Source organism: Abramis brama (assembly GCF_963993115.1).
Source record: "Abramis brama genome assembly, chromosome: 25".
NCBI lineage: Eukaryota > Metazoa > Chordata > Actinopteri > Cypriniformes > Leuciscidae > Abramis > Abramis brama.
The window spans coordinates 804238-819433 of NC_139987.1; the positions used below are offsets into that span (position 1 = coordinate 804238).

The 15196-nt window shown below is 40.5% G+C and overlaps 1 protein-coding gene across 1 annotated transcript in view; it reads left to right on the forward strand.

Annotated features, from left to right (window-relative positions):
- Positions 1-6112, forward strand: part of megf10 (multiple EGF-like-domains 10) — an 88800-nt gene extending 82688 nt beyond the window's left edge. Inside the window, exon 25 of the mRNA XM_084103593.1 lies at positions 4934-6112. Coding sequence (XP_083959719.1) covers positions 4934-5097 — 164 coding nt within the window. The 3' untranslated portion in view covers positions 5098-6112. The remainder of the gene's footprint in view (positions 1-4933) is intronic.
- Positions 6113-15196: the final 9084 nt, after the last annotated feature.

Below are 15196 nucleotides of genomic sequence, written 5' to 3' on the forward strand. Positions count from 1 at the left end.
GTTTTCGAAGAAGTCAAATCTTTAATGAGTCTTCTTTCTTGCTAATCATTTTAGGTTCTTTGACTTACACGACAGAATGAAGCTGTTCACTATAGGAACTTGATGTTGGCAAACTACACTGCCCAGACAAAAAATAAAAGTCGCTGTTTGGATTTAAATAGGCAAATGCTTAAGAGACTACGATTGGATCATTATTGCAGCTCTGTCATGACAACTCTCGGGAGATTGGTATGGTAATAGAGATTGGCATGGTAATGAATATGGCAATGTTAATGTATTTGGTTTTGCTACGGCTTAACTTGCTACTGCCAGTACACTCACAGACATTGCCGTGAGCATGTAAGTCATGCTGTGCTGCTGCACATGTAACATACATGATTTAACCCCCAACAAAGCAGGAGAACAAACATCTAATCAGATAATTTACAGGTTGTACAGCCAATGCCAATAAAGCTGTTATGCCACAGCCGAAAAGAAGACTATTGCTATACATTTGTAAAGCACTCTACACAGTTGCACAGGGTAATGGGAGAAATAGACAATACAAGTAATATGTACGTGATGTTGAGTGAAAAAACAAGCACATATCTGCACAATGATGACATAGACAGGAATGGATATGACAAAACGCCCCCCAAAACATTATTTTTTTTTGTAATTGTACTGCATGTTTACTATGTATGTGTTCCTGGGTTACCTTGCTGCCCGGCTTAACGCTAGTGACTTAAAGTTTAATTGTTTGATTGTCGTTTAGCGTGACTCAGACACACAAGCATCTGAATCAATTTAGCATAGCTAATGAAAACATTGCTCTTGGAAATAAATGAATTAAAGTTACACCTCTAAATATGGTGAACGCCGTTTAAAGCGCAAACTCTTATGTCACATGAACTGTTTTCATATCCATGCTAAACAGCGTATAAAACAGCAATAACATACAATAGACACTGCTGCTGCATAAACACATGCAGTAAACACTCACCCTGTTGACATGACTCTGGTTTAAAACATGTAAATATACTCCATTTAAGAATTAATATCCGGACCACACAATATACACAGAGATTATGTAATAAAAGATCATTCACTTATCTTAGATGTGGATTCCAGATGAGTTCTGAAAGCGCACTGCACACTGCTAACTGCTAACTGCTAAGTTGTAAGCTGCTAAACAAAGACATATAGTGTCGGGACAATGATAGACTGTGCATTTATTTGTATTTATTAAACTGCAAAGACTTTGTGCATGTCTGAAACTTAACAAAGAATAAAAAACAACACTGCAATATATTACTGCCTGTTAAATAAAGCAACATGCAGTATATTCTTAATGTTTCTTGGTCTTCTGCTGGACTGAAGCACAGGCTCGACTCTTCAACACAATGCTGACACACAAAACTCAGACGACACAAACACTTTAAACCCCAGCAGAACATTAAACACTCTCAGATCTCAGCAGAGGAGGGTTAAACAACACAAACAGCATTACCAGCTCCACTTATTACTAACAGTTTGACTTTATTTCTGTCAGACGTCTACTGAGAATTAACAGAGGTTTAGATGTTGATGATTTATTGAAAAAAATATATATATATATAAATTGTAAGTTATAAAAAATTACAAAAGTTTATTCGATCATAAAATTATAAACCCTGTGAAATTATAACAAGAGATCAAACACTGACTGTTGTGGTAATCGGATACTTTAACACATTGTGCACAAAACACGTTTGAACCACTGCCATATTCAGTCATACACAGACATCAAGAATCAGCATATGAATCTCAACAACGGTGACATGCTTCATGCTGCAATGCATGCTGGGAACTATGGATGAGTTTTATACTATGGTAGCTCCCAGAATGCATTGCAGCATGAAGCATTTGAACCGTTATTGAGATTCATATGCTGATTCTTGATGTCTGTGTGTGACTGAATATGGCAGTGGTTCAAACGTGTTTTGTGCACATTGTGTTTGAAAAAATATCTGATTAACACAGCAAAGTTTGTGTTCAACAATAAATACTATTTGTTCAGTAAGTTTCTGTTTAATAAAAACAATTTAATGCACACCATCTATCACCGTCTATCATTGTCCTGACAATCTTTTGAATGTTTTTTAGTAGAAACGTACAACTTTGAGTAAAACATCCAATTTACGGCAATCATTTTCCACGTTTTCTAATTACACTCAACTAATTGCATTTTACAGTGTAAATATATTGTAAATTCATCTTTCAATAAATAAAAAGCGGCAATTCCTTATGTATTATTCAATATATTGTAATCTATAACTCATTATATTAACGCAATATATTATCGTATATTTACAGTGAGGAAAATAAGTATTTGAACACCCTGCTATTTTGCAAGTTCTCCCACTTAGAAATCATGGAGGGGTCTGAAATTGTCATCGTAGGTGCATGTCCACTGTGAGAGACATAATCTAAAAAAAAAAATCCAGAAATCACAATGTATGATTTTTTAACTATTTATTTGTATGATACAGCTGCAAATAAGTATTTGAACACCTGAGAAAATCAATGTTAATATTTGGTACAGTAGCCTTTGTTTGCAATTACAGAGGTCAAACGTTTCCTGTAGTTTTTCACCAGGTTTGCACACACTGCAGGAGGGATTTTGGCCCACTCCTCCACACAGATCTTCTCTAGATCAGTCAGGTTTCTGGGCTGTCGCTGAGAAACACGGAGTTTGAGCTCCCTCCAAAGATTCTCTATTGGGTTTAGGTCTGGAGACTGGCTAGGCCACACCAGAACCTTGATATGCTTCTTACAGAGCCACTCCTTGGTTATCCTGGCTGTGTGCTTCGGGTCATTGTCATGTTGGAAGACCCAGCCTTCAATGCTCTAATTGAGGGAAGGAGGTTGTTCCCCAAAATCTTGCAATACATGGCCCCGGTCATCCTCTCCTTAATACAGTGCAGTCGCCCTGTACCATGTGCAGAAAAACACCCCCAAAGCATGATGCTACCACCCCATGCTTCACAGTAGGGATGGTGTTCTTGGGATGGTACTCATCATTCTTCTTCCTCCAAACACGTTTAGTGGAATTATGACCAAAAAGTTCTATTTTGGTCTCATCTGACCACATGACTTTCTCCCATGACTCCTCTGGATCATCCAAATGGTCACTGGCAAACTTAAGACGGGCCTTGACATGTGCTGGTTTAAGCAGGGGAACCTTCCGTGCCATGCATGATTTCAAACCATGACGTCTTAGTGTATTACCAACAGTAACCTTGGAAACGGTGGTCCCAGCTCTTTTCAGGTCATTGACCAGCTCCTCCTGTGTAGTTCTGGGCTGATTTCTCACCTTTCTTAGGATCATTGAGACCCCACGAGGTGAGATCTTGCATGGAGCCCCAGTCCGAGGGAGATTGACAGTCATGTTTAGCTCCTTCCATTTTCTAATGATTGCTCCAACAGTGGACCTTTTTTCACCAAGCTGCTTGGCAATTTCCCCGTAGCCCTTTCCAGCCTTGTGGAGATGTACAATTTTGTCTCTAGTGTCTTTGGACAGCTCTTTGGTCTTGACCGTTAGTAGTTGGATTCTTACTGATTGTATGGGGTGGACAGGTGTCTTTATGCAGCTAACGACCTCAAACAGGTGCATCTAATTTAGGATAATAAATGGAGTGGAGGTGGACATTTTAAAGGCAGACTAACAGGTCTTTGAGGGTCAGAATTCTAGCTGATAGACAGGTGTTCAAATACTTATTTGCAGCTGTATCATACAAATAAATAGTTAAAAAATCATATATTGTGATTTTTGGTTTTTCTTTTTTAGATTATGTCTCTCACAGTGGACATGCACCTACGATGACAATTTCAGACCCCTCCATGATTTCCAAGTGGGAGAACTTGCAAAATAGCAGGGTGTTCAAATACTTATTTTCCTCACTGTATATCATGAATATATGGAAATATATTTTCGTTCCGTAAGGGTGTAGCTTTTCATTTCTTAAACAACCATGTAGGAAGTCACATCATAACCATATTTCAAGATGACAATGTCAAGATTCATCAGGCTCAAATTGTGAAGGAATGGTTGAGAGGAGCGAGAAGAATCATTTTCACCTCTGAGTCCAGATCTTGAATTCACTGACAGTCTTTGGGATGTGCTGGAGGAGACTTTACAGAGTGCTGGACTCTTGCACTGACATTACCAGAGCTTGAGCACCTCTTGACGGAAATAACATACATTTTAGTCAAGATCTTGTATTGATAATGCAAATCCAAACTGTGACACTTTTTTTGGGCCGGGCAGTGTATATGTTCTAAAGAATAAAAATACATTCTACTATTTAGTCAGTTTTATTGATAATGAAATAATAACATGAACTGTCTCATTGTTTGGGCCCATCATTGTCCTAGGCATGTTAAAGTCTTTAATTATTGAAACTGCGTATATCTCATCTACACTCTTATTTTCTAGTTTGCATCAGTATTTTGTCTCGATGCGAACGAGAGCCGTGAATCCTGTCGTGCACACACACGTGCCAGCAGTGTTCGGCTGATCCGCGCCACTTCTGCATGTCCATCGAGTGCATAAACCGATACATATTAATCATGAGACAGTGTTCTAGTGTTCTTCCATATCCCATCTGCATCTCTGGTGGCTGAGCTCCTCTGATATTAAATGATATTAAATGTAGCACTATTATTGCTTTATCATCTTTTCAATACTTTAATAGTTTTTAACTGTTTTTTTTTGTATCACCGCATTTGAAGCCACTGGTTTTCCCACAGTGGGACTCGACTTTCCTGCGGAAACTGTTGAGTTTTTGTCACAACTGATTCTTGGTATTGATAAATAATTAGTCAGATCAAATTATATAACCTCAAGTGCCACGCACATAAGACACGTGCTCATTATTGCTAACAGTTTGAACCTGTTTTCTTCCATTTCCAGAGCCGACCATCAGTTCTGTTCTCACGCTCTCCAACAACTGCAACGGGCCGTTTTGTCAAGATCCATACGACCTCCCAAAGAACAGCCACATCCCGTGCCATTACGACCTCCTGCCCACGAGAGACAGCAGCCCGTCACCCCTCGAGGACACGGACCGCAAATAACGCTCACAGACGCCAGTGACGGGTCAGAAGATCTCTGCTGTCAGTCATCATTATAAATGCTTTCACATCTGAATAGTTCTCGTCAAAACTATTTTTCAAGTACCTGTCCTGTGGAGAACAAGAGGGCGAGTGTTTCAGCAAACATTCCCGATATTCAGCTCGACATAAACGACTCATTCCATTCATTAATAACAACATGTCACAGAAATACAAGACAATCCTCGATGTTTCTGATAGAAGATGTCAGATTTTTCCCAATGACAGTTTTCTGTTTCTTTCATTAGGATATTTAGTATATTAATACTGTTCTGTTTCTGTTGATAATATTTTTTTTTGTCCGAAAGTATTTCAGGTTTACCAAAGGTTGACGTGCCCTGATAAAGCACTGAGAAAGCGTGTTGTATTTATATTGACAGCTGCCCATTAAATATAGTTTAAAGTCACAAGTTTCAAAATTTTTTAGCTTGCGCCTTTTGATTTTAGTTCTATAAATCATGATCACTGAAATGAAGGACAAATACTTTATAGTGTTTAGTACTTTATAGTTTTTAAAGTAAAGCTAAAGCTGGACTTTTGCGAAGAAAGACAAATCTTAAAGATGATGTGATGGGGTGAGTTTGATATGAATAAATCTTTGGAGTATTTAGGACAAACATTCATAAGTGTAATGAGTCTTAAAGCACTCTGAGCCTGAACTTTAACTGTATAAAACTGTACATAGTACCAGTTCGTCTACGAATTGCATTTATTTGCTATAAAAATTTAACATATTCCTAAATTCCTTTATAACTTGACCAATATTGTTCAAACCTGGACATGCAGTGAAGACCTCAGTATACTGTGTTTTCAATAGATTTTTTTTATTTCAGTTTACTAAATATGCCACACAATGAAATGATTAATAATACTGATTCCAAAAACAACTGAGTGTGTATGAGTGTGTGCTGTATGTATCTTAAAACTGTATCTTTGTTTTGCATTTCTCCTGCTCTTTTTTAATAAATGCACAAAGCTGCACAGTGTGATTTTTCCCTTCCCAAAGAGCAGTTCCTTTATATGATAATATATCCCCTATAAAAACACGTTCTTTCTAAAACAATTTTAGCTGAAATATCCTGGATATGCAGTTGTGATACAATAAAATGACGAATTGTCAAGTTGATATATTTAGCCGAGCTTAAAGCTGTAAATAATTCCTTGCTATTGTTTCTATCATTGATTTCAGTAAATGCACAGTGAATCACAGTGAACATGTTTCAGACAAACCAGTTTCAGTCAATCACTGAATACACACAGCAAAAACTCCAGTGTTGAATAAACTCTCCTGGGAGTTTATTTGGCTCCACACTCAAGAATGTAAAAGTGGTAAAATATGAGTGTTAAATTAACACTGAAGCAGTGTTAAAGTTAATGAGATAATTAAGTGATTAATTGAGTGAAGATTGAGCATTATTGAAGACAGCTGATGTTAACAAGCAGAATCACTGAAGGAGAAAATCAAAATGTTTATGTCACCATTATGGTGATCGGTGTTTGCTTCAGTTGGGCTCATGACCCTTAAGTTATTAGGGCCCGAGCACCGATGGTGAGAGGACCCTATTGTTTTTGCTCCGTTTATTAAGTTGGCTTGAGAAAGCCAACTTACTGAAATCCTATTTAAACTTATTATTATTCTTTTTCTGACCCAAAATTTTCTGACTCTAACTCTCCAAACTCGGGTCAGACTTTCAGACTGTTCTGACTTGGTGTGCTATATCTTTTCAGACTGATTTGACTTTCAGTTTTCTTAAAAATTAATATTAAACATCATAAAAATCCCATAGACTTACATTGCAGACTGCTCAAATTGAGCCAAGACTACGGTGGCCCATTTGTGCACAAACACAAAAACTCAAATCTAAATTCTCTGAAGCCCTGGACTCAATTAAACTACCATTCAATGTACTTATAAAACTATCTATCTATCTATCTATCTATCTATCTATCTATCTATCTATCTATCTATCTATCTATCTATCTATCTATCTATCTATCTATCTATCTATCTATCTATCTATCTATCTATCTATCTATCTATCTTCAAACTGTATCTATCTATCTATCTTCAAACTGTATCTATCTATCTATCTTCAAACTGTATCTATCTATCTATCTATCTATCTATCTATCTATCTATCTATCTATCTATCTTCAAACTGTATCTATCTATCTATCTATCTATCTATCTATCTATCTATCTATCTATCTATCTATCTATCTATCTATCTATCTATCTATCTATCTATCTATCTATCTATCTATCTACAGTTAGGTCCATATATATTTGGACACAGGCACAATTTTCATACTTTTGGTTCTGTATGCCAACAGAATAAAATTAAAATGAAACAATCAAGATGAATTTGAAGTGCAGACTTTCAGCTTTAATTCAAGGGGTTGAACAAAAATATCAAGTCAACATTTTAGGAACTGCAACCATTTTTTTACACAGTACCCCCATTTTCAGGAGCTCAAATGTAATTGGACAAATTAATATAATCATAAATAAAATGTTCATTTTTAATATTTTGTTGAGAATCCTTTGCAGGCAATGACTGCCTGAAGTCTGGAACCCATGGACATCACCAAAGACTGGGTTTCCTGCTTTGTGATGCTTTGCCAGGCCTTAACTGCAGCTTTCTTCAGTTGTTGTTTGTTCGTAGGTCTTTCTGCCTTTAGTTTTGCCTTCAGCAAGTGAAATGCATGCTCGATCGGGTTGAGATCAGGTGATTGACTCGGCCATTGCAGAATATTCCACTTCTTTTCCTTAAAAAACTCCTGGGTTGCTTTTGCAGTGTGTTTTGGATCATTGTCAATCTGTACCATGAAGCGCTGTCCAACCAACTTTGCTGCATTTGGCTTAATCTGGGCAGACAGTATATTCCTATACACTTCAGAATTCATCCGGCTGCTTCTGTCTTCTGTCACATCATCAATAAACACCAGTGATCCAGTGCCACTGGAAGCCATGCATGCCCATGCCATCACACTGCCTCCACCATGTTTTACAGATGATGTTGTATTCTTTGGATCATGAGCTGTTCCAAGCCTTCTCCATACTTTTTTCTTCCCGTCATTTTGGTACAGGTTGATCTTAGTTTCATCCGTCCAAAGAATGCTTTTCCAGAACTGGTCAGGCTTTTTTAGATGCTTTTTGGCAAAGTCTAATCTGGCCTTTCTATTCTTGATGCTTATGAATGGTTTGCACCTTGTGGTGAACCCTCTGTATTTGCTCTCGTGAAGTCTTCTCTTGATTGTAGACTTTGACAATGACACGCCTACCTCCTGGAGAGTGTCCTTCACTTGGCTGGATGTTGTGAATGGGTTTTTCTTTACCATGGAGAGGATCCTGCGATCATCTACCACTGTTGTCTTCCGTGGACGTCCAGGCCTTTTTATGTTGCTGAGCTCACCAGTGCATTCTTTTTTTCTCAGAATGTACCAAACTGTTGATTTGGCCACTCCTAATATTGCTATCTCTCAGATGGATTTATTTTGTTTTTGAAGCCTAATGATGGTCTGTTTGATTTGCATGGAGTGCTCCTTTGAACGCATGATGTAGGTTCACAGCAATAGATTCCAAATGCAAATACTACACTTAGAATCAACTCCAGACCTTTTACCTGCTTAATTGATGAAGAAATAATAAAGAAATAGCCCACACCTGTCCATGAAATCACTTTTGATTCAATTGTCCAATTACTTTTGGTCCCTTGAAAAAGGGGAGGTGGCTCTCTCAAGAGCTGTAATTCCTAAACCTGTGCACTTTCAGCCCATATCCATTAAATAACTATAGCTTGAATATGTTTTGGTAAATACCTGAAAAAAGAAAAATTGTGCCTGTGTCCAAATATTTATGGACCTAACTGTATCTATCTATCTATCTATCTATCTATCTATCTATCTATCTATCTATCTATCTATCTATCTATCTATCTATCTATCTATCTATCTATCTATCTATCTATCTATCTATCTATCTATCTATCTATCTATCTATCTATCTATCTATCTATCTATCTAATCTTCAAACTGTATCTATCTATCAATCTTCATACTGTATCTATCTATCAATCAATCTATCTTACTAATCTATCTATCTTTCTAACTAACTTATCTATCTATCTTTCTTTTTAACTAATCTATCTATCTTTCTAACTAACTTATCTTTCTGTCTTTCTTACTGATCTATCTATCTTTCTAACTAACTAACTTATCTTTCTTTATTTCTTACTAATCGATCTATCTTTCTATCTAACTTATCTGTCTTTCTTTATCTATCTATCTATAACTTATTTTATAAATATAGCTCTGCCATAGCACTTCACTGATCTTTGTTATAATGTATTTTGTTCAAGAGATTATATATGTTGCTGTACTTTTTTAATGTACTCTTATGTATTTATTTTGCAATGTACACAACAAGATACTAGATATTAAAGTTTTCTTGATTTCAAAGTCTGTGTATGTCTTGACATTTATATTTAATTATTTTGGCACTTTTAATATACCATTTTGAATACTGAATAAAACAGCTTTATAATAAACTATTAGTGTAATGCTAATACATTTTTAATGAGCTGAAATGATGTTTAAATATTCTTGAAGCACATTAAAATGAAGCTTCAAATATATTATAAATGTAGTTTAAGACATGAAAGTATATTTTTAATGAAATTTAATAAATTAAAATATAGTACTAATAGCTTAAAATTGATCTTAAGCATATCTTGAAATACACTTAATATACTTGTTGTTTGAAAATAATACATTTAATACACACTTTGTATAGTACAATTTAAATATATTTATTTTTCACCTGGGTATATTGCTAGTATGTTTCGAAGACACTCATAATGGATTTGTAATGTACTTGTAACACAAATAAAGTACACTTTAATATCACTATAAGCATGTAATTAGTCCCTACACAGGCACATGAAACTTTAAATATAGAATATAAAGACACAATTGTTGAGGGTGTGTCTGTGGTCAAGAGGCTGGAAGAAGAACTGAAAGAATTAGAGAGAGAGAGAGAAAATAAAGCTGGTGAATGAAGCTTTTCACTGTGTGGAAACTCTGGAGATGATCGCACTCAACACTGATTCTCTGTTCACACTTCAGCACAGTGATTTTCTGACTGAGAAGCTAAAGGAAATAAATGAGCCTGAAAAAGCTAAAATACTGGAAAACATCAAGAAGAGACTCAACATAAACACAAATCATGCCTCAGCTTCTCAAACCCTGATGAAACTCTGAATCCGTAATAGGATCCTGAAAATGTTTCTGCTTCTTTCAAAAACATGTCCTTGATATAAAGCTATATCATCATAAATGAATTTGATTATTTTATGAATCTAACACTATATGCTAAATTATATTATGTAAAATACTATCGTGATACTAAACACAATCCACAATATTGTTATTTATCATAAAATGATGTGCATGCAAGTGGCTGTTTTAGGGACTGATAGGAATTGTATTATTAAGCACTGCCATCTAGAGGCCATTTGAGACTGTCCTGCAGTCACGAAAGCTTTGCTTTAATCTGGACTCTGCAGTTTTTGGCCTCACACATTGCTTCATGGAGATCCTCTGGCCGCCATGCAGACCAGATACAATGACGATAAAAACAGATAAGATAAATGGAAAGATTCAAAGTCAAACTCCACATGGCAACAGGAACAGGAAATTACATCACCAGAACTTCATTTTTTTTTTACTCAAATCAATGTATCAATAAACAACATAAACTTCTAAATAGCTCACAGTCGTAGTTAAATGAATGTAAACAAATATAGTGGAATCAGACTTTTTCCCCCCTAAATTTTGTGGTTGCAGGTTTATGCTAAAAATATGCATGATGACAAAGAAAAATCTAAATTTAGGACTGAAACTAGATTTGACTGGAGAATATCTGTGGCAAATTCTTTTGATTAGACATGGACTGCATTTGGAAAAAGGCCACACGCCTGTTTATTTATTCTAATTCAATCATAATTATAAGAACACAGTATACATCAATATTAGTCAAATATCTTTCTGCAATGGAGGTATGTGTGACTGCTGAAGACACATTCTTTTCTATCTAACTATTTGATATTTACAAAGCAAAAGTTACTTAGAAAAAGCTTTAGAATGCTAGCATGCTATACATTTCATAACTCTGATCTTAACCGGTTCAAATTCCAGGAAAAGGTCACATAATGTATTGGTACATTAACCAATCATCCTGCATGTCAATGGCATATTTTGATCTCACTTTCTCTGCTGTTTGTTAATGGCTAATAAGTAATTTACAAATGCATTATTAATCGTTGATAAGCAGTTACAACGCATGAATAAAATGACTTTGATGCAATTCCTGCCAAATAGTGAGCCATTTTTAACTCACGTTAAAAATGCTTAATAAATGTATTTATTCACACTTATTTAACTCAAAGCCAGATTGATTTACTTCACGATGCAGCAAAAATAGTGAGATTGAATTAATGAATGAATGAAGTGTTTATATAGCGCTTTCATATACGTACCACTGTACACAAAGCACTTTAAATCATATCAGGGAATCTCTCCTCAATCACCACCAGTGTAAAGCATCTACTTGGATGATGCGACGGCAGCCACAGTACAACGGCGCCAGTGCTCTCGCCACACACCAGCTATAAGTGGAGCCAGTGCTCTCGCCACACGCCAGCTATAGGTGGAGCCAGTGCTCTCGCCACACACCAGCTATAAGTGGAGCCAGTGCTCTCGCCACACGCCAGCTATAAGTGGAGACAGTGCTCTCGCCACACACCAGCTATAGGTGGAGCCAGTGCTCTCGCCACACACCAGCTATAGGTGGAGACAGTGCTCTCGCCACACACCAGCTATAGGTGGAGCCAGTGCTCTCGCCACACGCCAGCTATAAGTGGAGACAGTGCTCTCGCCACACACCAGCTATAGGTGGAGCCAGTGCTCTCGCCACACACCAGCTATAGGTGGAGCCAGTGCTCTCGCCACACGCCAGCTATAAGTGGAGACAGTGCTCTCGCCACACACCAGCTATAGGTGGAGCCAGTGCTCTCGCCACACACCAGCTATAGGTGGAGCCAGTGCTCTCGCCACACACCAGCTATAGGTGGAGCCAGTGCTCTCGCCACACACCAGCTATAGGTGGAGCCAGTGCTCTCGCCACACGCCAGCTATAAGTGGAGACAGTGCTCTCGCCACACACCAGCTATAGGTGGAGCCAGTGCTCTCGCCACACACCAGCTATAGGTGGAGACAGTGCTCTCGCCACACACCAGCTATAGGTGGAGACAGTGCTCTCACCACACACCAGCTATAGGTGGAGCCAGTGCTCTCGCCACACACCAGCTATAGGTGGAGCCAGTGCTCTCGCCACACACCAGCTATAGGTGGAGACAGTGCTCTCACCACACACCAGCTATAGGTGGAGCCAGTGCTCTCGCCACACACCAGCTATAGGTGGAGCCAGTGCTCTCGCCACACGCCAGCTATAAGTGGAGACAGTGCTCTCGCCACACACCAGCTATAGGTGGAGCCAGTGCTCTCGCCACACACCAGCTATAGGTGGAGCCAGTGCTCTCGCCACACACCAGCTATAGGTGGAGCCAGTGCTCTCGCCACACGCCAGCTATAGGTGGAGCCAGTGCTCTCGCCACACACCAGCTATAGGTGGAGAGAGTGCTCTCGCCACACACTATGTATAGGTGGAGCCAGTGCTCTCACCACACACCATGTATAGGTGGAGCCAGTGCTCTCACCACACACTATGTATAGGTGGAGCCAGTGCTCTCACCACACACCAGCTATAGGTGGAGCCAGTGCTCTCACCACACACCAGCTATAGGTGGAGACAGTGCTCTCGCCACACACCATGTATAGGTGGAGAGAGTGCGCTCGCCACACACCAGCTATAGGTGGAGACAGTGCTCTCGCCACACACTATGTATAGGTGGAGCCAGTGCTCTCACCACACACCATGTATAGGTGGAGCCAGTGCTCTCACCACACACCAGCTATAGGTGGAGCCAGTGCTCTCACCACACACCAGCTATAGGTGGAGACACTGCTCTCGCCACACACCATGTATAGGTGGAGCCAGTGCTCTCGACACACACCAGCTATAGGTGGAGACAGTGCTCTCGCCACACACTATGTATAGGTGGAGCCAGTGCTCTCACCACACACCATGTATAGGTGGAGCCAGTGCTCTCACCACACACTATGTATAGGTGGAGCCAGTGCTCTCACCACACACCAGCTATAGGTGGAGCCAGTGCTCTCGCCACACACCATGTATAGGTGGAGCCAGTGCTCTCGCCACACGCCAGCTATAGGTGGAGACAGTGCTCTCGCCACACACCATGTATAGGTGGAGAGAGTGCTCTCACCACACACCAGCTATAGGTGGAGACAGTGCTCTCACCACACACCAGCTATAGGTGGAGCCAGTGCTCTCGACACACACCAGCTATAGGTGGAGACAGTGCTCTCACCACACACCAGCTATAGGTGGAGACAGTGCTCTCGCCACACACCAGCTATAGGTGGAGACAGTGCTCTCACCACACACCATGTATAGGTGGAGCCAGTGCTCTCGACACACACCAGCTATAGGTGGAGACAGTGCTCTCACCACACACCAGCTATAGGTGGAGACACTGCTCTCGCCACACACCATGTATAGGTGGAGCCAGTGCTCTCGACACACACCAGCTATAGGTGGAGACAGTGCTCTCACCACACACCAGCTATAGGTGGAGACAGTGCTCTCGCCACACACCAGCTATAGGTGGAGACAGTGCTCTCACCACACACCAGCTATAGGTGGAGACAGTGCTCTCGACACACACCATGTATAGGTGGAGCCAGTGCTCTCACCACACACCAGCTATAGGTGGAGACAGTGCTCTCGCCACACACCAGCTATAGGTGGAGACAGTGCTCTCACCACACACCATGTATAGGTGGAGCCAGTGCTCTCGACACACACCAGCTATAGGTGGAGACAGTGCTCTCACCACACACCAGCTATAGGTGGAGACACTGCTCTCGCCACACACCATGTATAGGTGGAGCCAGTGCTCTCGACACACACCAGCTATAGGTGGAGACAGTGCTCTCACCACACACCAGCTATAGGTGGAGACAGTGCTCTCGCCACACACCAGCTATAGGTGGAGACAGTGCTCTCACCACACACCATGTATAGGTGGAGCCAGTGCTCTCGCCACACACCAGCTATAGGTGGAGACAGTGCTCTCACCACACACCATGTATAGGTGGAGCCAGTGCTCTCAACACACACCAGCTATAGGTGGAGACAGTGCTCTCACCACACACCAGCTATAGGTGGAGACAGTGCTCTCGACACACACCATGTATAGGTGGAGCCAGTGCTCTCACCACACACCAGCTATAGGTGGAGACAGTGCTCTCGCCACACACCAGCTATAGGTGGAGACAGTGCTCTCACCACACACCATGTATAGGTGGAGCCAGTGCTCTCAACACACACCAGCTATAGGTGGAGACAGTGCTCTCACCACACACCAGCTATAGGTGGAGACAGTGCTCTCGACACACACCATGTATAGGTGGAGCCAGTGCTCTCACCACACACCAGCTATAGGTGGAGACAGTGCTCTCACCACACACCAGCTATAGGTGGAGACACTGCTCTCGCCACACACCAGCTATAGGTGGAGCCAGTGCTCTCGCCACACACCAGCTATAGGTGGAGACAGTGCTCTCGACACACACCATGTATAGGTGGAGCCAGTGCTCTCACCACACACCAGCTATAGGTGGAGACAGTGCTCTCGCCACACACCAGCTATTGTTGGAGACAGTGCTCTCACCACACACCATGTATAGGTGGAGACAGTGCTCTCGACACACACTAGCTATTGTGGGAGACAGTGCTCTTGCCACACACCAGCTATAGGTGGAGACAGTGCTCTCGCCACACGCCAGCTATAGGTGGAGCCAGTGCTCTCGCCACACACCAGCTATAGGTGGAGCCAGTGCTCTCGCCACACACCAG